Source organism: Nyctereutes procyonoides, unplaced genomic scaffold, assembly GCF_905146905.1.
Source record: "Nyctereutes procyonoides isolate TBG_1078 unplaced genomic scaffold, NYPRO_anot_genome, whole genome shotgun sequence".
NCBI classification, from domain to species: Eukaryota; Metazoa; Chordata; class Mammalia; order Carnivora; family Canidae; genus Nyctereutes; species Nyctereutes procyonoides.
In genome coordinates, this window is record NW_026575155.1 from 11,878,591 (window position 1) to 11,904,386 (window position 25,796).

The window sequence follows — 25,796 nt, forward strand, 5'->3', positions numbered from 1 at the left end:
TATTATATATCACAACCCCACTATATACACATTCGCATATATAACCAAAATGAAAGTTTTCTCAAAGAGCACTTTTGCTTTCTGTATGCAGTGCACACTGATGGTTTCCACGTTATTCCATTCCATCCCATTTCCTTTCGTTAATCCCAGCCTTGACTCACTTCCACAAATGGGTCGTGACCTGTAATCTGAAAACCAGAGTTTCAGAGTCTTGCCCATAAGAAGGCTGGTCCTGAGGCCAGCCACAGTGGCAGCACTCGGCCTGAATTCAGTGCAGAATGTCAAGGCCCACCCTGGTCCTTGGGTGACTTGTAGGCACAGGGAAGCCTGAGAAGCCCCGCTCTAGAATACAAAACTGTGGAATGAACATCCATCACCCGAACTGAATTTAGATCAAGAATGTGCTTCAGAACAACCTTTGGTCAAAGCAGCTCTGTCAGCCCACTGAATTCCAGAGGCAATACATTTTATGACAGAATAAATCAGTGCAAATGAGAATTTATTTTCAACTTCATTAACTGCATCCAGTGGGTTTCCATCACTAGCACAGGGTTCCTAATCTGGGATCCCAGGGACTCTGGGGACAGGTGTGCAGGGCTGCTGAGTCAGCTGCAACAGATCTGGAGCATATGAGGGAAAAAGAGAGGGAGAGAGAGCACATGCTTTTTCTGGGGAGAAAATGTATGACGACATTTAGCAAATTTTTAAAGAGTTCCGTGACTCTAAAAAATTAAGATGGATTATCAAGCTATGAAAAGACCTGGAGAAATCTTAAATGCGTATCACTAAGCGAAAAAAGCCAATTTGAAAACACTACATACTGTATAATTCCAACTCTATGACATTCTGAAAACCACAAAACGATGGAAACAGTTGAAAGATCAGTGGTTTCCAGGGGCTGGGGCAGGGATAGGTTGCGGCAGGGAACGATGAACAGAGCACGGAGGATTTTTAGGACAGTAAAACTATTTGTATGATACTACAGTATCATTATGACATGACACCTACCATTATACATTAATCTAAACCCATAGAATATACAACACAAAGCATGAGCCCTACTATAAACTATGGGCTTTGGGTGGTAATGATGTGTCAATGTAGGTGTCAATTGTTAACAAGTGCACTACTCTGGTGCAGGATGTTGATAACGAAAAGGCTGAGGGTAAGGAGTGGGCAGGGGGCAGAGGGGAGATCTGAACTTTCTGCTCAGCTTTGCTGGGAACCTAAAACTCTTCTAAGAATAAATATATATAAAAGTTAGGACACACTGCCCTTGAGAACACATCGTCTCTACTGCACATAGGCAGTGTGGTTACAATCATACCTACAAAGGAGGATAGGGACGTATAAAGAGTAAGTGAATACCAAATAGGGCCATTTGTCCCAAAATAGAACAGGGTCCCTGGATCATTCTCATTTCATTAGAACCACTGCTACTTAATCTGATCAACAGACATATTAAGAAGCTACTAAGTACAAGGTACAATGAGAGACAATAATGACCATCTGATCGCTTTAAGTCACGTATAATCTAGCAAGCAGAGAAAATCTGATATTCAGATATCATTATATGGTAAACACCCCCTCCTCTCTACAAATGGCAAGGAGCCAGATGTGCAGATTTGGAGGGTAGAGAGATAAAAGCAAGAGGTCAGAAGAGCATAGGGCAAAAAATTCAGTTCACTGTTGGGTGGGTGCTGGACAGACATGTACAAGCAGGGACATCAGTGGTTTCCAACCATGACCTCTCCCAATTGTTCTGTGCTGCATCCTGATTGGTGTGCTCATGCTCCTTGTCAAATATTTTATTTACCCTTCAGGGTCCCTTCAGGGGGTATTACCAGGAAAAACCTGCTGCAAAGTTATTCTGGGTTCATTCTGACCAGAATGAAGAACCCCAGATGGAAGAACCTGGCTTTGATGCTGAGAGCCAATGCTGCATGTCTTCTGTGAACACTGAATGCCTTTGCTGGTGGTTCTTAAAAGAAAATCGATTTTCTCTTCTTTTTATTAAACAAGTCCTATGGAAAACTGGGAAATATACAAAAGTGAAAATAAGAAGAAACTCATGGGGTGCCTGGGTGGTTCAGTCGGTTGAGCGTCTGACTCTTGATTTTGGCTCAGGGTCCTTGCATTTAGCTCCATGCTGGATGTGGAGTCTGCTTAAAATTCTCTCTCTCTCCCCCCCTCAGCTCCTTGCCTCCCCACAACCTGCACTCTCTCTCAAAAAGAAAAGAAAAGAAGGTAAAGCCAGGTGGGAAGAGAACAGAAGGCAGAGCAGTTAGGGACTCTGGCGACAGAACAGGAGGGAGACAGTGCAGACTTGTCCTAGTGCCACATAGAGTAGGGGCTATAAGGTAGACACAAAGTGAGACATGAAAGAGAAAAGTTAAAAATATGTCTTAAATTTTAAGCCTCGATCCCTGGGAGAAGTGGCCACCATGAAAAAAAGGGGAAGAGAATTAAATTAACAAAAGTGCTTACATGATGATGACAAGAGTAACCACTGCTACTTACTAGACACCGTTCTAAGGCCTTCCCCATGAATCACCTCACCTCATCCTCCTAAATGCCTAGGAGGTGATGCCACTGTCCTCACTTCATGGATGGAGACCCGGGGCTCACAGAGGCTCAGCAGCTTGCCCAAGGTCAATGAGCAAAGGTTCTGCCTGAGATCATAAAGTCTGGCTTCAGAGCCCGCCTGCTCACTCCTCTATAACTGCCCCAGAAGTGCTGTAGAACAACTGTGTACAACTTCTAATCATTCTCCTGTGATGTGATCTGAATCTCCTCCAACCCTGCTGCACCTCCTGATAAAGCTGGTGCCCTCCCTGCACGTTAGCATTTCTGAATCTCAGCGAGGAGTCACCAGTTTGAGGGATGCTGTTCCACATGCCCAGGGGAAGCATGCCATTTGAACCCCCTGTGAGCATCCTGAGCTCAGCACCTAGGGGCACAGGAAACCAGTGAGGAGACAGAGAGTACAGCCCAGCCCCAGCAAACCCCACATAAGGTATCAGCAGGTGGGCCCAGCGGATGTTAGAAGTCTCCATGTTTTGCCATATCAAATGCCTGAGCATCTTTAAACATTATTTTCTGATTTTAAAAATATGACACATTCATTGCAGAAATTCAGGCAGATCTGCTCTTCCATGTTTAATTAAGTGCCACCATTCTGCAGAAAGAGAAGTGTGGTGATAAACGGCCACTAAGTCGTCAGGCTTGTCGGGATGTGTGAACCCCGCTGGAATCTGATCAAAGCTGATTTAGTGAGGAAAAAACAGGCAGCTTATCAAAGGCTTCCCTCATTTCCACAGTACAGACTCTGGGGGAGAACTGGGTTTCTGCGGAGTAGGTCTTCAAAAAGATACACCTTCTATCCTCCTGTGAAGTAGTTGCTGTAAAAACAGGTTTGCAAGTATGTGGGAAATGTTTACAACTCAATGGGACTTTTGACACCCAGCTGGGGGGTAGGTAGTGAGCTCCACACTTCTCCCCAGGGAGGGGCTACATCACCACAAGCTGGAGAAGTCCCCCCATCCCTCACTGGGGATACAGGCTAGGGCGGGCATCTCTTGCACCTGCTCCATCCTACTCACATGCTGGATTCTCTGGCTTCCCAGTGACCACACACTTAACGCTGGCTACCTCCTGAAACTCTTCTAGAACCTTCCGTGACACACAAACAGAGCTTCTGTGTAGCATCTTTTATAGTCAGAAACATTTAGGGCCACTTCCAGAGAGGCAGCCACAGAATCTGTGGGAAAGAAGTCAGTTCAGCAGTTTACTTTTTGGCAAGTACTGACCTTATGTCTGTCCAATTCTCTCCTAAATATTCTCTCTTCTTCCTTCGTCCCTTCTACTGCTATTATGAAAGAATATGCTAACATAGAACATTATATATTAATAGTATAACAATGTTATATAACTGCCACTTCTAATAACATGTTGTTTTATTAATATATTAGCATACTAATATATTACTGTCATATATAACAATGTTTTATTAATTTAACAATACGTTCCATAATTACTATGATATACAAACATAACAAAATATAATATATAACATTATATACTAATATTTTATAACTAATGTGGTTTAATAACATAATACATTAATGAGAATATGTAAAGTAATAGTAAGTGCTGAACATGTTCCAGCCACTGCTCTGATGGCCTTAGATACATTAACAGTCACTAATTTAATCCTCATGATTCTATGAGGCATGTACTATTTAGCTCCATTTTATAGACGAGGGAACTGAAGCAATCGCTAAGTGAAGCCAAGAGTCCAACCCAGACTATCTGACCCAAAAACACTCAATAAGCAAAAAATATAGAGGCTGAAAGGAAAAGGAGAAGAGGAAAAATCACAATTAAAAATAAACCCTGCATAAGCCGATTTTTCAGTCCTTCTCACATAGAAGCAACAGGAAACCTGGAGAGAGACCATGTTTACTCCATTGTCCACCCTCTGGGACTGATCTTTACATGACATCTCGGGGGCCAGGATCTACACTAGCTAGAAGGGGACACAGAAGCGAACCTGCCCCCCACCCCCCGGAGGACAGAGGGTCAGTGTGTCAGTGCAGTGACAGACTCCAGGCATTTCTAAGCATGGTGGCACCCGAGCTGCCCCTCTGATCCATCAGCCACGCAGAGCATGCTCAAAACACCTGCGTGCTTCTGCTACAATAAATAGTAAAGTGGGATGCCCAGGGGGCCCCGAGGCCACCAGGTGGTCCGCGGGCAGAAACACTGGGACGGGTGAGCACAGGTGGTGTGAGCCGGACAAGGCAGGACAGGTGAGGGTGACGGCTGAGCTGGGGGTAGCAGGTGAGGCAGCTTCCCTTAGACACCTGCCCAGCCCCCCACCCCTGCCCCAGTTCCTTTCTCAGCTGCATGCAGTGCCACGTCCCAGGTGTTTGGGAACATGTGACCTGCACCCGGGGTGGCAGGTACTGTGTCTTTGTGGTCTCCTATCCCCCTCCACCCCCAAGCCCATTGTGGGCACACAGAAGGCTCTGATAAATGTGGTGAGCCACTCTCAGAGCTAAAGACAGAGGACTCACTCTACACTCAACTCAGAAATGGCTAGAGCTTCCAGAAGCTCATGCTCACGCTCAGCGCAGACTTGGCTCTCACCCGGGTCCGCGGCCGGGATGTCCCTTGATCAGCACAGGCCCCCGCCTTCCATTCTAGACCAGCACTGGGCCAAGTGATCTCTAATGGTAACAATTTGTGAGAGTGCAGAGTGGTTCACAATTAGAAAGTATCTCCTCCCCAGGCATGATTTCATCTTGAGCTTCCCACCTCCATCTTCCTTTCCCCTTCTGTTAGCATCCTAACTTTCTTCAATGAATATCACTCTCACACAAACAGGATAGGTAATAATTTGTGCTTTTTAAAGAACAGGAAGCAAATACCCTTGTACGCGCTCACAACAGGCAACACCAGGACTTCAGAAGCCCCTTCCTGAAGCTCTCCCCTCCTCGACAAGGTAACTCCTCTCCTCAAGTGTGTACTCAACATGGCTCTTTTCCTTTTTGACACGTATATGTTTCTCTGAAAACACAATGTCTTTTAGTTCTGCCACTTTTGATCTTTATATGTAGAATCATGTGGTATGCATTCTCCTGTGACTTGGTGTTTCACCCAACCTTGAGAATTATCCAGATTAATACACAGACACAGGCAGACACTTGTTGATGCTCACTGCTGTACAATATCCCGTTACAGGACTAGAATGCCATTTATTTATCCATTCTCCTGGTGGGCATCTGGGCTGTTCAGTTTTGCTCACATACATCTCCAGGTGTCCAAATGCATCAGGATACATGCCTAGGGTGAAACCGCTGGTGCACAGGGTGGGTGCATTGTTAGATTCACAAGGTGACACCCAACTGATACCAAAGTGGCTGTGTTGATTTACACTCCCACCAATGTGAAGGGGACGACCCTGTGTGCCACAGCCAAACCTTTATGCTATAAACCTGTTTTATCTGTGTATTACTATATTTTTCCTTATCCCTTAGCCACTTCTCAAAGCAACTAGCCAACATGTCCCACATATGCACAAATCTACTCTGATGTGGTCACGACATTTTAAGTACGTGCATATACATGAAAAATATATGATGCTCTTTGACAAGTGTGTACGTGTTTTCATGTATGTGAAAAGCACTGTGCCACAGAGTGCACTGTTTTAGATTTTTTTTTCATTTGACTCAATATTTTGTAAGATATACCCATTGTTGCTCCATGTGTATTAGAGACACTCTAATACCATATCTTTAAGATAGACGTTGCCCTCATTTTATAAACACCACAGGAACAGCTGGTGATAGTTCAGCACTTAATGAGGTTTTGGTGTGTTGCACGTAATAACTCACTGAATCCTCACACTGACCCCAAAAAGTAGATGCCTGCATCTCAGACAAGAGGAAAACCAGGCACTGAAATTAAGGAACCTGTTCAATGTTCATAAACGATGAAGCAGGATTTGAAACAAGTCAAAGATGCCAGGACCCTCGCTCTGATCAACGGCATGAACCTAGCTAGGAGGGAGGACTCCCGATGGTTTTGTATCTAGCATCTCCAGATTACACAGCTGGTGAACCAGTGAGTGAAACTGATATTCACGCTGCCTCGCCTTCATCCTGTCCTCACCTGGTCAGTTCCAAGAGGGACAGCCTTCTATGTGACTAGTTGGCGAACGGTAGAGGGCTGCAACTGAAAAACGTGCCAATCAGGAGCCTCTTTAAAGCTGTAAACTTAACTAATGTGTTAATCCTCTTCATCAAACATTAGTACATGAAAATATTAAGAAGATGGAACTCTTGAGAGGAAATGCAATAATGTAAATTGGAAATTCCTTTACCAGAATGAGAATTAATGACCAAAATCTTGAATCCTAATGAGATAAATCCGCAACTCCTTTCCCCTACTTGGGATGACAGCAGGAGTCCATCTTTGGCAACAGTGGATTCTAACCCTCTGCAGAGTGGAAGCATACCCCCCACACACCGAGCATGCTAAGATCACACTTATGTGACATGTGAAGCATAGCTTCTATTCTAAGAAAGGACGCAGAAAGGCCAACAAAGAAAGACAAGTTAAAATGTGCTGAGTGGCTTGGTATTATCACCAAGAGAAGGAGCTAAAAATTTTTTAAAGTCCTGCTCATTTTCTTTGTAAATGAATTGCCACAACTGTTACCCTATTTAAATCAAGAATGTTTTATATTTCACAGTTACTTACCATCCCTCCCTTTTACTATTATTATTTCTAGCTCCTTAAACATATAAAAGGGTAAAAGTAATTTGTTCTGGCAGAGAAGAACTATAGTAAATCACGCAGAATAAATTTCTTAAATACGAAAGGAACACTGCTTCCCTCCAGATCAGCCTACGGACACTCGTGTGAAGGACACATAAAAGCCTGTCTCCCTACACACACCTGCCACGTGAAGTCACTTCTGTGGAGAATTCAGGTCTTTTTCAGATGAAAAAAAAATGTTCAATAGCAAAGTGCCAGCGACAAAGTCTTCCACTATTTACATTAACACATCAAGTAGAACCATCCATATGCCATTTATAAGAACTCTCCCTCCCAGAAATAAAAGCTGCACTAGTCCTGAACCAGAAACTTCTCAGCACAAAAATTTTACAGAATAAATTTCCCAAATCAGGTATCTTAAGGAAACAGTGGATGACCATCTATTTTTTCTGACTTTGTTGTCAAGGACACCAATTTGATTCACAAAAACAAACAAAAAACAAAAAGGAAGTCAAAGACTAATTATCCACATTCCAAGAGGTGGAATTTGATAGATTTACAAAGGAAACAAACATCTTTAATATCTTTCTCTCCAACTCAGAGCCAACATCAGCTGTTGCACCTCCAAATTGCCAGTTCTTCAAAATACACAGAAGCAAGTTGAGTTGAAATTTATTTTTAAAAAACTTTCTAGGCTACCATTTCTCTTTGTCCTTCACTAAAAGTTATGGTAACCAATACGATGATAATAAGATAAATCAAGAGCTGAAAATAAGGCTCACTCCTGAGGTCAAATATGAACATTTCCACTAACCACATTTTCAGAGATCATGTTTCTCAAGTTTATTGAAGACTGTTGGCCCTTGATGAATTAACTTTTAAGAATCTGTCATAATTTCTTGCTGACTTCATCTTTTCCTTCTGATTGGCTAGGAACAAAATGGCAGTTAAAAAAGAATTTCAGTTGTTGACTTCCATACCCTGAAGTATAGAAAATACTTCTTGTATCCCCTTCTCCATGAGCTTTTATTTGCATCCTGCAGCTTTGATAGTCAACAAAGACTAAAAAGAAAAAAGTTATCCCCACCCTCCTCCCTGAGTAGCATGGATACACTTGCCAGCTATGCTCCAGGGAGAGAAACCTTATCACGGCCACAAATTCCCACTTGAATTTTGTAGACATAACTGTTATGCCCCAATGAAACACCACAGAGAAATCACATTACAGTGTCCCCCACAAAGATCTGCTCCTCCCCATCTCCGAATGAAATCCAGAACCCTTAACACTCCTTGGGCAGCCCCTCCTTTTGGCACTTTGGGAGCACCCACAAAGTTTAATGCCCTGAACGCGTTACCTCTAAATTCATTTTGGAATGTGTACAAATGTGAATGAGACATGGTACATAATGCTCCCAGATGTACTGCTTTTACAATGTGCATGTGTGCATCTGTGTGTGTGTGTGTGTGTGTGTGTGATGTGGGAGGGCATTTTATATTTTAGCCAAAAAATATCATATAATTTTTGAAAAATTATATTTATTTAGCCGTTCAATTACAAGCCACTTTGCATGTTCAATAAATGTTTTAGGCAAAGGATATAGATTAGTAAAACCTACTAGGCCACTTAGGGATAATGAACTTATACGGGGAACATGAAGAACTGGCAAGGTGGTGAATGATTTGGGCCAGTGTAGACAGCTGAACTAACTACTACAGGTGTAGACAGCCTATCTGGGTAATGTAGCTCAAGCCCCAGTATTTCCTGAAACTTTTATTTGGGTTAAATTACTAAAACCATCACTTCACTTCCTCCTGTGGCTATACCCACGTGTACTACAGTGTTGGCACAAACAGCTGGCTTCCTCTCAGGGACTCTGAGTGGCTCAAGTCTCACTTCCTCGTTGCCCACCTCCAGAGGAAGTGCCACAAGAGAGCAGCTGGAACAGGTGTGACCTGACGGCTGCTGACGTGCAGGCATGCCCAGGTAAAACCACCTCTGAGCATGGGAAGTGTGAGTGCTCAGCCTCCAGGGCCTTCCCAGGGAACTCCAGGCAAGTGTAAACGGGGTGAAATTAAAACAGAAGTCCGAAGAATCTTGATGTGGCTTATCCATTAATTCAGGGGTCAGCGATCCTCTACAAAAGGCCAGACCATAGAGATTTTCAGCTTTGTGGACGACACGGTGTTTGTCACCACCACTCACCTCTGCCATCAGAGCACAAAAACAGCCACAGACGGTGTGGAAATGAAGGGAGTGTGGCTGTGTTCCAGTAAAACCTTCTTTATGGACAATGAAATATAAATCTCATGTAATTTACACGTGTTATGAAATATTATTCTTTGATTTTTTTCAACCACTGAATATTGTGAAAAGCATTTTCTTAGCTCATGGCTGAGGCTGGCTGCCCCCTGCATTCACTGAGACGTGGGTAGGCACCCACAAACATCCAGCCAAGAAGGAAGCCCATGCAGCTTCCCAGCCAAGGTGAGACCTACCTTGATATGAGCTGCTGGGTCTGGGACAGTCTGAACCATGTCCTTCAGCAGGTCAGCTCACTCACCATCCACTCAGAACCAGAGACAGCTGGGAGACAAAAAGGGGCAATCAACAATCACATTTCTATGTTTTGTTTTCCATTAGGACCCCAAGGCAACACACCAAGAGGAAAAGAATCATAGCTTTACACTGAATGTCTTTGCCCGCAAGCATCTTTTGGGCATGCAAATGAAAGGACTAGAAAGAAGGTCCACTTGGGTTCTGTTGGGAATGTCACTTACTTTAAGTCCCCATCAGACACCGGTCTGACAAGCCTAAGCAAACCCACATCACAGGCAGCTCACACACGTCATTTTACGTGGGCAGCGTCTGTGAGTGATCATTTAAAGGAAGAAATAAACAAAAAATGAGACATTTCCTAGTATATTGAGAGAACTGGCTTCTCTTAGTTCCCACCAAAACTACTGCCATCTACACATCTTCTTAAGTTTCACAATTAAGCTCTTAATATAGAGCACAGCCGCCAGTAATCACGTGCCTAGTGTCCAGTCCCTGGACCAAGGGCTCCACAGCATGTTCTCACTTAATCCTGACCACCACTCAAAGTTAGCATCCCCATCACCCAGTCGGAGACCCAGGAGGGCCACTGATTTTTTGGAATTAATAAGCAACAGAGACAGGATTCAAGTCAGATTGGCCTGACTCCAAGGCCACTAAGAAATTTCAGTTTGACATGATGAACAGGTTTCACCCTATTTGGATGATATGTGAATTCATTTTAAAAATTAATTTAAACAAATTAAATTTTGAGGTGTCCATACTCTAGGGATCAATACTTCATCCAATGTATTGCTTTACTCAGATTAGAAACCAATGAGTTCTGGCTACTGTCCCTCTGCCCCTCCGTATCCCCAGAGCCACTCTCCACAGCCTCCTTCTCTGTCCCATGCCCCCCAGGCTGACCCCCATAGGCTGCCTTGGCAGGGATCCCTAGCTTCTGGCCCCCATCATGTTTTGGTCAATGTGACACCATCTGGAGATGAGGGAGCAGGAGGAAAGAGGGCTGGAGTGTCTCTTCCCCACACCTTCCCACCACCCACTCCACACTCTCTCCCTATTTGGCAACCATTCCGGCCATAGCTGGACCCTGCCATGATCCTTCCTGTCCTGGGGATCCTCCCTCAGGGCTCGTAGCTCCAGGAACCATGCCCCACCCAGGCTTTGGTTCTCTGAACATCTTAGCCATACACTGTTTCCTGGCACTGAAAACCCGTCTTTCAAATTATATTTTTAAGTGCCATCACTATTTGCTCTCAATTGTCATTTTGTTGTTGTCGTCTTCATCTTTGTAAATCAGGCCTATGACTCTTCGCAGTAGTAAAATGCCAAATAAAAATCAACAGTTTAGGGCAGCCCCAGTGGCACAGCGGTTTAGCGTCGCCTGCAGCCCAGGGCGTGATCCTGGAGACCCTGGATCGAGTCCCACGTCAGACTCTCTGCATGGAGCCTGCTTCTCCCTCTGCCTGTGTCTCTGCATCTCTCTCTGCATCTCTATGAATAAATAAATAAGATATTTAAAAAAAATAAATAAAAATCAACAGTTAAAAAAAAAAACCAACAGTTTATAGGACAATACCCACCAAAGCTGCCTCTCAAGTCTACCATTGACATCATTATTCCAAGGATATGCAAAAGCATTCACTAGAGCCCCAACTACATCTGTGTTCTGCCTTTCTGACCCTTTCAAGGTGCAATCACATCCACTTCCAACAAAGATGGGCTTCTCGTGGGAGGCCTCCACCTCCAGGCCTATCTCCCAAAAGGGCTCCATGAAGCCATCCCAGATCTGGGGAAGTCTGGCTGGACAAGGAGACAACAAACATGGAAATTTAGGCAATACTTTTTAATACAGCCAATTTTGTTGATCTTAGAAAGTAGGCAGTGTTCCTCTCTAAGCCTAAAGCAAGTCCTTTTTTGGGATAATAGTTGCTAAGAAAGCCAAAGGAACAAAGCACAATCTTGAAACTGAAATGGGCTATTTAAGGGGACCCACAGTCCTGGTGTGCTGGTGACAACAGAGGCTGGGAGACGATGGAAGCCTGGTTAAAGCTCTCTTGAAGCTTGCTCCTCTGACCCAGGAACCTTCAAGTCCCTCAAGACCATCTCCCGGGGAGCAGTAGTTACCCCCAGGAAAACAACACTCTGTTCCCAAGGCCCTTCAGCCTGACAGAGGCCCCTCCTCGAGTCCTCTCAATGAAAGGAAGGCTTCCCATTGCATGACCACATGCTCAGGAGTAGACCATTCTTTCAACATGTTTTGGTATCCCCCTGGGGCAGCTCACCCTACACAATTCCTCCTTCTCTGCGCACACATGCTGCTGCTCATGCCAAGAGCTGAAGCTTGTCCCCTCTCACTGAATCAGCAGAAGGAATATTCTGAGGGTCCTGAGCCCAGGTCTTAACAGATTCAGAAGATTCCTCTTCTTGCCTCTGGGAACCCAGTTCCCATACCTCAAGCAGCACAGTCCTGTGGCCAAGGCCCAACGTGGGTGTGCAGGTGACAGTGAGCACTTTATGCCAGAGCCATAAGGGAGCCTTCCTGGATGTTCTAGAATGTCATCTCTCAGATGGCCGCACCCCCTCCTGACATCAGGAAAGCAGAACTAACCAGCTGAGTCCAGGAAGCCCACAGAATCATGAGAAATAATAAATATTGTTTTAAACTACTAGGTTCAGGGATGGTTTATTACACAGCTAGATAACTTGTAAACCCTGGAAATGTTCTAGAACCTAGAAAAGGTAGAGTAGCTTATGGTTCTCTGTCACACCATGGTATACTACAGTGACGTTTCCAATTCCCCTCTCTTCCTTGTGTCTGTGCCTTTTGCCATGTGACTTTGTGGTTCTCTCACTAAAGAAGTCAAATTTGCTTCCCTAATCCTTGTTTTAGAGCTGTCCACGTGACTTCCTTCAGACAACAGAATGCAGCAGCAGGACAGTGTGCTGGTTGCTAGCTAAAGCCTCAAAAGGCATGAATTGTTTCCACTTGCAACCTTCCACCACCATGGGAGCATGCCAGGATACCATGCTGGAGGGTGAGAGGCATGTGGAACACAGCGGAGTCATCCAGTCTTCCCAGTCAAGTCTACTCTAGACAGACAACCAAACCCCAGGTATGGGAGGGAAACTTCAAGATCAAAACTGACCAGCCAAGTCAACTGGAATGGTCAACCCACAGGCTCATAAGCTAATAAATGGTTCTTGTTTTAAAACACTGAGATGTGGGGTGGTTGTTACACAGCTTTTTTGTAACAGTAAATTGCTAATACACACAATTAGCCTCGAATAACTAGGTTATCAAGATCCCCCTTAAAAATTCTCCACCCAGAGAGATAAAAGGAGAATCAAACAGTGGCTTCAAAAGAAGCAAACTTCATCCCAACACAATCATATAATTTTCATCCAGCTAAGAGACATGACCTCAAACCCTGGTCTTCCCCTCAAAATAAGTTTGGACACTGAAGAATAACCAAGACACTGCTACCACAAGAGTCTGAGATTCTCAGAGCCCTTCCTAGAACAGCTGAATTCCCATTTCACAGAGGGGAACCCTGCCGGCTTTCTGGGGATTTCAAATATGAAATGGAATCAATTTTCTGGATGTCCAAGACAACAGAAATGTCACAGCAGTTACAGTTACAGCAGCCATTCCAGCTGTGAACCAAAAGATAAATTTAAGAAACAACTGTTTGTGTCTCCCACCTTTTATGGGGAAGCTTTGGGTACTTACAATATATCAAAGATAAAATGGCAGGGAAGGGAAAATATAGATTCCAGATGCAACACCACACCACCCCTCAAGGGATGGGAAAATAATTCACACAGATATCAAGAGGTGCCAAATGCAGGTCAGAGAGAGAGGAGGGCTAGATTTGACACATAAGGAGAGCCAAGGAGGTGCCACCAGGGAGCCTTGAAGAACAAGAGGCACCTGGGCTAGCAGGACAGCAGGAAACAAACCTCCCCCTAGCTCCTCACATTAAGGAACCAAGGTATATGACCCTAATCCACAACCACCAGCAGGATCACCATCATCAGAGGAATTTATCATTCATTGTGAATGGTATCCCTACCTTGCAAACCAGATTAGCAAAAAAGCAAAGCACCTCAAGACCCAGAGGATGAAAGTTCTACCACTTAGCGTGCCCCCTTCCCCACAAATATCCTTGACTGTTTCTATAGCCATTCATGTGCCTATTCCTTTCTGCCCCTTGGGAGGAATTTTATGGATTTCCTAAGAGCACTTCTAATTTACATTTGTGTTTCTAACGATCATTTTTCAAATATTTAATTGATGAATGACATTTGGTTTTATATCACTGTGAGAACTCTTCCATTTCCTATTTTACCTGGCTTGGAACTCTTAGAGAACTCGAATCTGTGTTGTCCAAAAGCCCTTTCTTTAATATTTTTTTCTTGTGATAAATTCATTTGGTAATGTGTATGTTTACAACTTTGTGTTTCATGACCTAGCATTATTTCATCATCAGGCATCTTAAAAAATAAAATACATTGACATTCAACAGAATTCTACTTGTCTCCCTTCTTCATCCTTTTTTTAAAAATACCAACGTCTTATTAAACAAAACAAATACTTTGAGTTATTTTAGCCATAATTGCATCAAGTGTGGACTGACACAGTACCAAAATGAAAATAAGGATTTCATAATTAGGGAGGAAATGCTGAAAAAAAATGGCTAAGAAAAGACAGGAATATTTGTAGGGTTGGAGCAAGAATTAGAAATGGAGCGGTCCTACTGTTCCTTCTCTTCCCAACCCAAGCCTGTCCATATGCAAGGTGCCCCCCCCCCAGAGTCAAGTGGGCACCCCAGTCCACATGGCCATGCCCCACCAAACAGCTGCCTTGCTGGCCATGCTTGCAGCTTGGGGGAACACACAGACTCTGCCAAACAAGATGGACCCCAGGAAAGAGGCCTGTGTAGACCCCAAAGATGCTCAGGCCAGTTTGGACAGGAGCTGTGGGCTCCCAGGTACCCCCAGGTATGGTATGGAATGCTGGATGGGTGCAGTTGAGGAGGGCAAGAGTGGTCCTGGATGGTATCGGGGCAGGCTCTCTGGTGAGGCAGTGCTGCATCTGAGTTGGAGGTGCAGGGTCTCATTTTCTTCCTCAGAGACCTAGAAAAGGCCACCTCACCCTTTAGGAACTATAATTACACATCTGTAAAATGGGGATAATATAACTGGTATAATAAAAAAGATATTTGGTCTCTGTCCCAGTTCCTGGCACAGAGCTCTTAAAAATCACTGGATTTTCCTGAGTGAGAAGAGCAACAGAATCATCTCTTATTCTAATGAAGTGACCCCTGGGGGGTCCCCAGCTTCACGGTGATCTCAGAAAGACCACACACTTAGATGAGAAGCCTGAAGTTTTGGCCCCACCCCATCCTCTGGAAGGGGGACAAGGACTGGAGATTGAGTTCATAATCAATACTCCTGTGTGATGAAACCTTTAAAAAAAAAATCCCTGAATGACAGGAGTCAAAGCTTCCAAGTTGGAGACACCCATGTGCCAAGAAAGTGGCACACCCCACCTCCATGGGGGCAGAAGCACCTGGGCTCAGGAACCTTCTAGAGCTCACCTATGAACCTCTCTATTCATCTGTTTACCTCCATCTTTTAAAAAAACCTGAAGTAGTGAGTACAGCATTTTCCTGACTTCTGTGTCCTTCTAGCAAATTACTAAGTCATGGAGGAGGATGTGGGAATCCCCAACTCTGCAGCCACGTTGGACAGAAGTGTACGTAATCTGGGGAGAGACTGGATACTTTGAATTGGTGTCTGAAGTGGATGAAGGAGGTCAGTCTTGTGGGACTGAGCCCTTAACCTGTGGGGTCCGAATGCTAATTCCAGGTAGCGTCAGAACTGAATTAAATTGTAGGCTACCCAGCAGGGTTGGAGACCTGGAAAACTGGTTCATGAGACACTATATACCTGATGTCAGGAGGGAGACAAATTCCTCAGTTATCTACCTCCAAACTGATGGTCAGTGGTTCACACAGGTATGAACACAAGGTTTGGCCAGTGTCTGTTCCAACTGGTTAGTACCTGAGTGAGACCACTATCTGGCTCTCTCCCCAGCTGACTCCATTAGATTTTGTGAAGATTACACTAAATTATGCCTAAGAAACCTCTTGTGGTGCTAGGCATACAGCAAGCACTTAATAAGTGTTAGTCACTATGATTAAGAAAGCAAAAATTCAATACCGTACAAAGTGTTGGCAACCTTTGAGAAAAATAATTCTCAATAAATAAATTCATAAGAGACCTTTGTCAATTAACTAAAGATATCCTTAATTTAAATTTAAATAGTAGATGTTTAATTTTAAGCTAACTAGTTTTCATGAAGTAAAAATATTTCAGGCAAAATGGCTCTAAGCAAACCCACGATAACAAATCCATTAATCCAATGAGCTGGTCATCAAGCATACTGCTCTTGATGAGTAGGGATCAAGCATGCCAGTCTTTTACCAGCAAAGCCTAAGCCTACCATAAGAACTGCACAGGTCTGATTCCTGCCAAGAGCATAAGCACCCTTCCCCCTAAAGGAATGGGAAGCACTCCCTCTCAGGCCTACCCTAGTCCTAGCCCTGGTGCCTGCATACCTGAAGTAGGCAAGAGAGGCCAGTGGGAGGTGGAAGAGTCAACTAAATGTACCTTCAACATTATCTACAAAGACGAAATAGAGTTTCTTCAATAGGATATGGCTTCATTCCAAATAACTACAAATACCTATTGCAAAGAGTTGAACACTATAGATCTCCAACACTTCGCGGGTTGGGGATCCTCACCCCCAGCAGCTCAGAAAGCGTTCTTACAGGGCATAGGGTCTTTATAGAAATTATCAAATTACAGTGAGGTCACAGGGTGTACCCTAATCCAGTATGACTGGTGTCCTTACTCACAGAGGGCAGATTGATATGAAGACATGGGAAGAAGATGGCCATCACAAACCAAGGAGAGAAGCCTGAGACAGAGTCTCTCTCTCATGGCCTCACAAAAACCAACTCTGCCCACACCCTGACCTCAGACATCCAGCCTCCAGAACTGTGAACCTATTTGTGTTGTCTGAACCCTCAGTCTGCAGTACTTTGTTACAGCTGCTCTGGAAAATGAATATACTTTTATTAAGGAACTTGCTCAATATTTCAATTGACAAAGACTAGTGGCCTGATTTGGAGGGTAGGGGGAAGGGTGTGCCTCAGGAATCACATCCAATTTATTTGCACCCTTTCTTACTAGACATCAACTCTGTTCAAGGAATGTACCAGGCCCCATGTATTATTGTCCCACCCACTAATCACTCCTGGCTTCATTTTGGCAAAAGAGAGACTTTTATAAGTTCTGTGGCCTGAATGAGTGCTATCTGTATAAGCCCCATCATAACCTCTTCTAACCACTGAAATGCTTTTCTGAGAGAAGATTGATGGTTTTCCAACAGCTAAGGGGTGTATTTTGCAGATAAAGGGATGATATCCTCCACCTTTTTTTTCTTCTTCTTTTTTTTTTTTTTTTTTTTTGCCTAACTAATGAAGACAGAAACCAATTCCCTGTGTGTGCCTCTTGAAATGAGGCTTCCACTGAATTCCGGTGAGATAACTATAAAATAGCCGTAACCTAAACTTTGTAATATAATAGGAAAATGTAATTAACAAAGTATAAATATCCATAGACACTGCCCTTGGCCTCTGGTCCTTCTGGAAGGAGCAGACCAGGGCCGAAGGCAATAAAGAAAGGAGTGGTAACAAGGTCTATACTTGGAAGGCAGTGACATAACCAACACTCCCGTGTCAGTGTCAGGGGCTGGGAGGCATTCCTGGGCTCGGGGCATCTTACTTAGGGGAGACAATCAGTGGAACCAACACAATCCCTCAACATATACCAAATGGTCCACGGAGAGGTCTTTGGTTTTTGTTTTTTCACCATAAGTATAACCTTCAATCCTCGTCACCTATTTCACAAACCCCTTACCCACCTCCCAGCACAACAAAAGGTCTTGGGAGGTTTGGGAACACAAATATCAAATATTCAAGATGTTAAAGGAGAGACAGGGTTATCTGGGATTTTGTTTTACCTTTAATTGCCCTTGGCCCCACCATCTTTTTTCTCTATGAGTCATTTGTCTTGCTTTGGGTCAATACTGCTTTTCTTGGGTCTTCAAAGATCTTGAAACAAACTGAAAAAGAATTTAAATATATTAAAACTTGGGGTTTTTTCCCAAAATATCAATACCAAAGATCAACTCTATGTTTAGTGACAAAGTCTATTTCTTAAACAAATACTCTAAAATGAGAACGAACTTAAAATCCTCCCTTTAAATAAAAGGGGGGGGGGAGTGGCAACATTCCTCCAGGGAAGCTCAGCGTTATGAAGCAAAAATGAGGAGTGAAACAAAGGCCAAGCCTGAACTGGCATACTGAAGCACACATATACTTTTGCAAAGAAAATATTTTGAAAACGTTTTCCTTTCCTTACAGACCCCAGCTTTAGTAATAATGGTTTCCCCAGATCATCCTTTTAGCACTTTCGTCTGCTCAAAACAAAGAGTAATAGGGTTTATTAAACATCTTGAGAACCGTAATTAAACAGTCGTTTTAGTTCCAGGAAAGAAACCACCCTTTTAATTTGTAGATGTTGAGGAGGATCCGTATTTTTAAAAACATTAGAACACGAACAAGCTGAAATGGGGGGGGGGGGGGGCAGAGAGGGGAGGGGGAGGGAGAGAGAGGGAGAGAGAGAGACTTCCTTAGAATATGCTTGTTGCCACAGTTCTAAAATTCAATCTCTTTTTTTGAGATACAGGAATTTCTGTGCTGATGCAACTTTCCAAGTAAAATATCCAATCCGAAAATATTACATTTAACAGAATCCTCACAACATGACAAATTGCAAATGGCAACTGTTTCAGTTGAAAATATTTTCAAACTAGAAAATGTCTTAAGTATTGCATCAAAATCAATATTTGCAATGGGCAATAGTATTTATAAATGTTTCCGCAGCCCCGCTGACCCTCCCACTCTGCTTGGGGTGCCAGCCAAGTCCATCTGAAGTCTTTGGGCCTGTGCTTTGGGACAGTTCATCCAGTTGCCCAATGTCACCACAAAGCGTGTTACAATACGAAAAATATAAACTCTTGGGAAACTAGTAGAATCCAAATCCACATGTATAATATGATTCCCATATTGTAAAAAGACCAAGAAACCTAGATGGATGAAAGATTAAAAGGAAGGGAGCAGCTCTAAGGAAGGGCATGAGATCACTACCAGAAACGGGCTTTGAGTTTCCAGTGTGAATTAGGGGGGAGTCTTGTTTTGTTCAGTTATCTTCTTTCAGGGATTTTCTTCGTAACCAGAAAAAAACTAAGCAATAATCATTTTATACCCCTGAACATATATTTTTTTTAATTTATGATAGTCACACACACAGAGAGAGAGAGAGAGAGAGAGAGAGAGAGAGGCAGAGACACAGGCAGAGGGAGAAGCAGGCTCCATGCACCGGGGAGCCCGACGTGGGATTCGATCCTGGGTCTCCAGGATGGCGCCCTGGGCCAAAGGCAGGCGCCAAACCGCCGCGCCACCCAGGGATCCCACCCCTGAACATATTTTCAAAGCGCTTCTCTCAACCGCAACGGGTGACTTCTGCACCCAGCCTTACAGAGCAGTGTTAGCCTAACTCAGGGACGGCATTTTTAGCCGGAGAGGAGAAGGTAACCGTGAATTAGAGCACGCTTTGCCTGGCTGCGCAGACCTGGAGTCAACAAAGGGGTTCCCAAATTTTTTTTCTCTATATCCAAAAGGCGATATTGATTATCACTTGGTTAAATGGTTTCCATAGACAAATGGTTAAAATCGTATTTAGTTTCCAATTGCTGAAAAGGGAATAAGAGTTTTAAAAGCGTGGGCTAAGATTTACTATACTATGTCATCCTAGAGTATACTTTAGTGCCAAAACCTCTACATGCCGAAAGAATAACTTGATTTATGGCTGAATATTGCTGGACCCGATTTAAAGACAAGAGTAAAGCCCAGAGAAGATTCTATTAAATATGTGCAATGGGTATTTTTAAATTAGCATTATGGCGTTATTAATATTTCATTTATCCAGAGGGCACTTATCTGACAACATAAATTATCCATAACACAGCTGAGAAGCCACAAAGGATCCAAAAAAATGTCATGAAGTCCGAGGAGAGCAGCTCTGCCAGGGAAAGGCACGCTACCAGCCGCGTGAGGTAACAGCTGGACCAATCAAAGCAAAAAAGCCAGAAAATCATGCAAACCAGACTCAAGAACTCGAAAAACACACAGCCATTTGAGAACTCTGGCGCGAGAGCACGCGGCTCAGCCCTGCCCCGCAGCCCCTGGTCCTGCAGAAGGCACAGGCCACAGAACCACGTGATCCCCCGCGGGAGCCCCCGCGCGAGCCCCCCCCCCAGCCCCAGCCCCGCCCCCACCCCCACCCCCACCCCAGCCAAGGACACGACGCACGTCACCCGCGGGTTCACCGAGGCTCCGTGTTCCCCACAGTCAGAGGCAGGAGAAGGTTCGCGGCCACTGGAGAGGGGTCAATAAAGCCAACAGCTCTGAGCACCTCAAGGGCAGGCTTCCTTTGCCAAAGCAGCCTTGGGGCAAAGAAAGTGCCCTGGACCGGGAGCTCCGGGCGGAGCTGACCTACCAGCAGCTGGCAGAGCCGCTCTCTGCCTCAGTTTGCTCACCCGGAAGCCGTGGGTAAGAGAGAAGTACCGAGGGTACCGGAACCCGCATTGTGGGTGAGAGGGAGGCGGTGCGGGACGGGGCGGCCGTTGCGGGGGGTGGGGGGGGGAAGAGGTATTGTGGGTAGGAGAGGGGCATTGTGGGTGAGAGGGAGGTGGTGCGGGACGGGGCGGCCGTTGCGGGGGGTGGGGGGGAGGAGGTATTGTGGGTAGGAGAGGGGCATTGTGGGTGAGAGGGAGGTGGTGCGGGACGGGGCGGCCGTTGCGGGGGGTGGGGGGGGAAGAGGTATTGTGGGTAGGAGAGGGGCATTGTGGGTGAGAGGGAGGTGGCGCGGGACGGGCGGCCATTGCGGGGGAGTGAGGATGGGTGTTGCAGGGGGAGAGGTATTGTGGGTAGGAGAGGAGCATTGTGGGCGAGTGGGAGGCGGTGTGGGACGGGGCGGCTATTGTAGGGGAGTGAGGATGGGCATTGCTGGTGAGAGATGTATTGTGGGTAGGAGATGGGCATTGTGGTAAAAGGGAGGCGGTACGGGTGCGGGACGGGCATTGTGGGCGAGAGAGGTTTTGTGGGTAGGAGACGGGCATTGTGGGTAAGACGGAGGAGATGCAGGTACACGGCGGGCGTTGTGGGTAAAAGGGAAGTGGTACGGGATGGGCATTGCTGGTGAGAGATGTATTGTGGGTAGGAGACGGGCATTGTGGTAAAAGGGAGGCGGTACGGGTGCGGGACGGACATTGTGGGCAAGAGAGGTCTTGTGGGTAGGAGACGGGCATTGTGGGTAAGAGGGAAACAGGTGTTGTGGGCGAGAGAGGTCTTGTGGGTAGGAGACGGGCATTGTGGGTAAGAGGGAGGCAGGTGTTGTGGGCGAGAGAGGTCTTGTGGGTAGGAGACGGGCATTGTGGGTAAGAGGGAGGCAGTGCGGGTACGAGGCAGGTGTTGTGGGTAAAAGGGAGGTGGTACCGGACGGGCATTGTGGGTAAGAGAGGTCGTATGGGTAGGAGACGGGCATCGCGGGTGAGAGGGAGGCGGTGCAAGTCTGCGGAGGGGTGCTTTGGCCGTGCCAGGTGGACGAACAGAAGCATAATCATGTTCAGGGCTGCGTGTCCTCTCTGTTCCCCTCACCGCTGGACAAGGAGCCACTCGGCGCACACAGATTTTCCTGGCCGCCCTGTGTCGGCAGCAGCGCGTGTACCACGGGGAGGCGGCTCGCAGGAAGATGCACACCTCGATGCCCGGGAGCGCTGCCTCCACGACAGCACAGCGAACGGCAGCCTTTCGTGAGAAGAAACGGATGGACAGATGCCGGGGACAGAAGGGCTGTAGTCACCCCCGTGGTCCCGGCGACCACGGTCACGGAGGACACAGTTTGTCCGTTCCCTGCCCGTGAGAAGAAACCTTAGAGAAGGAACCGCAGCTGTGGGTGCACTGCTCCTTCCCAGCGCCGCGTCACGGGTAAATCCTATCATGCGCACCCCTCCTTCCCACCCCTGGTTGGCTGGTTTAGGGATGGGCGCTTGGATCCAGCGGGAAGTGAGCCAGAGGACTTCCGGGAAATGTCTCTAGGCGGATAGAGAAAGGCCACATGATACCACCCTCTGTGTGACACTCGGAGCACCCCAGGCCTATGAAGGGCGGTGGCCTGAGGACGAAACTAACATGCTGTGGGTGTCTGGGAGTCCGTGAAGGAAACCCTCTGGGTTTCTACTCAGGGTGGGGAAAAGCAGACTTACCCAAGCCTGGAGGCACAAAACATCCCATACACCATAGTACCTACGAGCAAAAGAGTCAGTTTCGACTCATTTACCATCTGCATCCAACTCAGACATGCTGAATATGCTCCACGGTTCTAACTTTAAAGTAAAATGATCCACTGGAAATTAGCTCAGCCTGTAAGCCTCCCTGCATAAACACTATATCTAGGACTTTGAGAACGAAAAACGATTATCAAGATGAGAGACCTATCGCAACCTACGTATGTATTGAGTGCCCAGCGCTGGAGATGACATAGGACATGCCCTCTATAAACACAGGGTTTGATGGAAGGATAATACTTACAGTTAAATAGGTGCAGAATAGGGGGAGAGGTACAAAAGAGGTAATTCTGTCTAGCGCTATTGAATAGCAAGGCCTCTCTGGGGGAGTTGGGGATGGGCCGTTAGTATTCGATAGGTAGGAATGGAGCAAAGAGCATGCAAGGTGGATGAGACAGGTGAGCAATGGTCTGAAGGTGAACAGGTGTACTTAAAGGTGTGCTGTAAGGAGAGTGTCTTTCATCTCCATGTCCACTTAGGGCACAGGGTGTGAGCTCAGATATATTGAGTGGTTCATCTCTGTAATTCAGGAGAAGGTCCACTGGTATTTATCTCCTTCCATTATCTAAACTCAACCCACTTTTCAAACCCATTCATTTATTCAGTCGTGCATCCATCACCCATCCATCTGTCCTACATGCAATTGACTGAGGCCCCCACACGTGCCAGTTTCTGAGCTAAGCAGTAACTAGCACAGGCTTTGCCCATGAGCTGAGTCTAGTGGGAGAGACCAGGCTGCAGGGAACAGTAATAAATACCCACTGCCCGCTGCCTTGTTTGACATGCCCCACCGCAGAATATGATTGAGGGCAGCCCCTGAGCTGTTTGGGACACTGAAGGAAATAATAAAACATTTAAGATCACAGGGAGGAGCAGTGAAAATTAGAAAGCTAGAAAAGATCTGCATCATGGACTCCAAAGAAGGACATCCAGTAAGACACAAATAGTTCACAGCATCTGATCTGCAGAGGGATGAATAAGCATGAAAAATTCATTCAACCCACCATACGAATTGAGAACGGGCATTGGATCTGGCATGTCAGAACCTCATGGGGGCCTCTAACAGTGTTGCAGCAGAATGGTCAAGCAAGCTGGTTTCCAAATGGATGCTTGAGAGGATGTGTGAAAGTCAATGCAGGATTTTTTTTTTTTTTTTTTTTTTTTGAGACAGAGAAGGCATGAGCTGAAGTAGGAGCAGGAGAGAGAGAATCCAAGCACTCTCACTGAACGAAGAGCCCAGGGACTTGATGCCAAGACCTCAAGATCATGAGCTGAGCTGAAATCAGGAGTCCTACACTTAACCAACTGAGCCACCCAGGTGCTCCAGATGCAAACTATTTTTAAGAGAAATTGAGCAGCCAAGAGAAAAGAAGGCAGAGAAGTTGGAGGAAAAAGCACCAGTGCCTTTACCCACCCAACACTTGTTGTGTACCTACTATGCTTCAGAAACTGCTAGAAGTTTGGGATATATCAGGGCTCAAGAAGTCTTCTCAAGTTTATGATCCACTTTGCTTATTGTTCTTTGTTTACTGATAATGAGCAAAGAAGATGGTACATTTATGAATAGGATAGAGGGAACCAGTGAAGTAGTAGACCTGGAGATTCTTGAGACAGAGGAACCAGGGTGGTCCCCACTGGCAGAGACATAGGAGAGGCCAGACACCACAGCATGTGGGTGGGGTCAGCTCTGGCAGGTGGGTGGGACCCTACTGCTGCAGAAGAAGTGGCCTTCTGTTAGATGTTTAACCAGCTCTCCAAGGGAAAATGGATATGAAGCATTTGGCAATTTCTGTGGAGAACTGTTGCCACCGTGGCCACACTCATGGAACCAACGGCAGTGCCTACATGCAGACTTGGATGGAGATGCACACCATCACTCTAGGAAGCCCACAGGAGCCGGCCCTGGCATACAGCTGTGCTCCAGAAGCCAAGTGACAAAGGAGCCTGAGACTATGTTAAAGGAAGAAGAGGATGGCAGAGGCAGTTTGTGCAAGGCAGCCCAGCCAGCTGCTGTCCCAGGAGCTGAGTCCCTGTGATGAGTCGCTTCTGGGAGGGGCAAATGCTAGGGAGATGGAGTTCGAAACCCAGAAAATATGAGCGGTCTGGCTGCTCTAAATTACTTCCATATCAGCTCTCTGCTTCCTGAAGCTCATTAATAGCCCAAAATGATGCCCTTTATCGTTGTCTCCTTCAGGCCGACACTGTTGGTTGTGTGCACATGTGTGTTTCCTGCTCTGACTTAGAACTCAGTGAGGCAGTGCTTGAAATCTTACAGAGTCCCCTGAAGGGTCTCCTTTTGCTCCCCATCATAAAGAAACGTCGCCAAAATAAACTAAGAGCAGTTTAACTGGAAAAAAAAAATAGCAAGGGTCTGCATGAATCACGTGTGAGCTTCACAACGGCCACAACCGTATGCTTCTTACCAGTTCAGTTTCCCTGGGTTGGCTGTTGTTTGGTTTATTTCATTTCATTCATTGTGCTTTAGGGTCAGCCTTTTGCCATTGGTGATGCTACATCGACCTCCGGCCCCAGGGCTGCTTCTCCATTCTTTCCTCGTGGGGAGAACAGAATGAAGAGAAACATCAGCCCGCCCAGACACACTGACTTTTGCAAAGCCCATACTGCTCTTGAAGGAAGAGCCTGTCCCCTCTTCTCAGCCTTGCCCCTCGCATGTGAAAGCATCAGGCTGACCTTGGAGGGGAAGGTGTGGCTGCCAGTTTCCACCAAGACCAAACCCACAGCAGCAAAACAGCTCCACGGCCTCTCAGTCTGGGGACCGTGATCTGCCTCAAGGTCCCAGTAAAAATGAGACGTTTGAAGGAAAACAGGCTACATTTGAAGGGCGGGGGACATCAAGAAAGAGAAAACAGCTATAAATACCACTTCTCTCCCCTTTTACACTGAGCCTTCTGTTAAAGGTACATTTACCAGGTTTTTTGTGTTTTTTTTTGTCCTAGTTCAACTAGAAAAACATAAATATTTAGTCATTTCATAACAGCAGACAGCTGACAAGTGGGCTACAAGTTAAGGGACACTATGTATTTCTAAGAAAGTTCATCTAACAACATGTACCTTTGGGAGGAGAATCCCAAAGTCTGTTTTAGAAACAAACCTGACCTTCATGATGACTTTTGTCTTGATATTCTCACAGGATCGAATCTTAAAGATGCCAAAGGCATTGATACCATCTTTGCAAACAATGAGATCCATTTTGTGTTTTTAAATTAACACAGGACAGAAAAATCAAAACACTGGTAATAACACATCATTCTTGAGGTTGTCTATGGAGATCACTAATTGCTAGTTAAATTAATGGATACCGTATTAACATTTCAATACTATAAACCAAAAAAAAGCAAAATTCCTGAGTGGCAAGACAATCCATAACAGAACCAAAAAAGACAACAATGTACA

The 25,796-nt window shown here is 45.5% G+C and overlaps 1 protein-coding gene across 3 annotated transcripts in view; it reads right to left on the reverse strand.

Annotated features, from left to right (window-relative positions):
- The window catches only part of ERG (ETS transcription factor ERG), a 254,753-nt gene that overhangs the window by 161,759 nt on the left and 67,198 nt on the right, over positions 1-25,796 (reverse strand). For all 3 annotated transcript variants that reach the window (XM_055313619.1, XM_055313618.1, XM_055313617.1), the window contains exons 2-3: positions 17,934-18,035; positions 9,781-9,868 (exon numbers count right to left, since the gene is read on the reverse strand). In XM_055313619.1, the coding sequence (XP_055169594.1) occupies positions 9,781-9,819 (39 nt within the window). In that variant the 5' untranslated portion in view covers positions 9,820-9,868; positions 17,934-18,035. The remainder of the gene's footprint in view (positions 1-9,780; positions 9,869-17,933; positions 18,036-25,796) is intronic.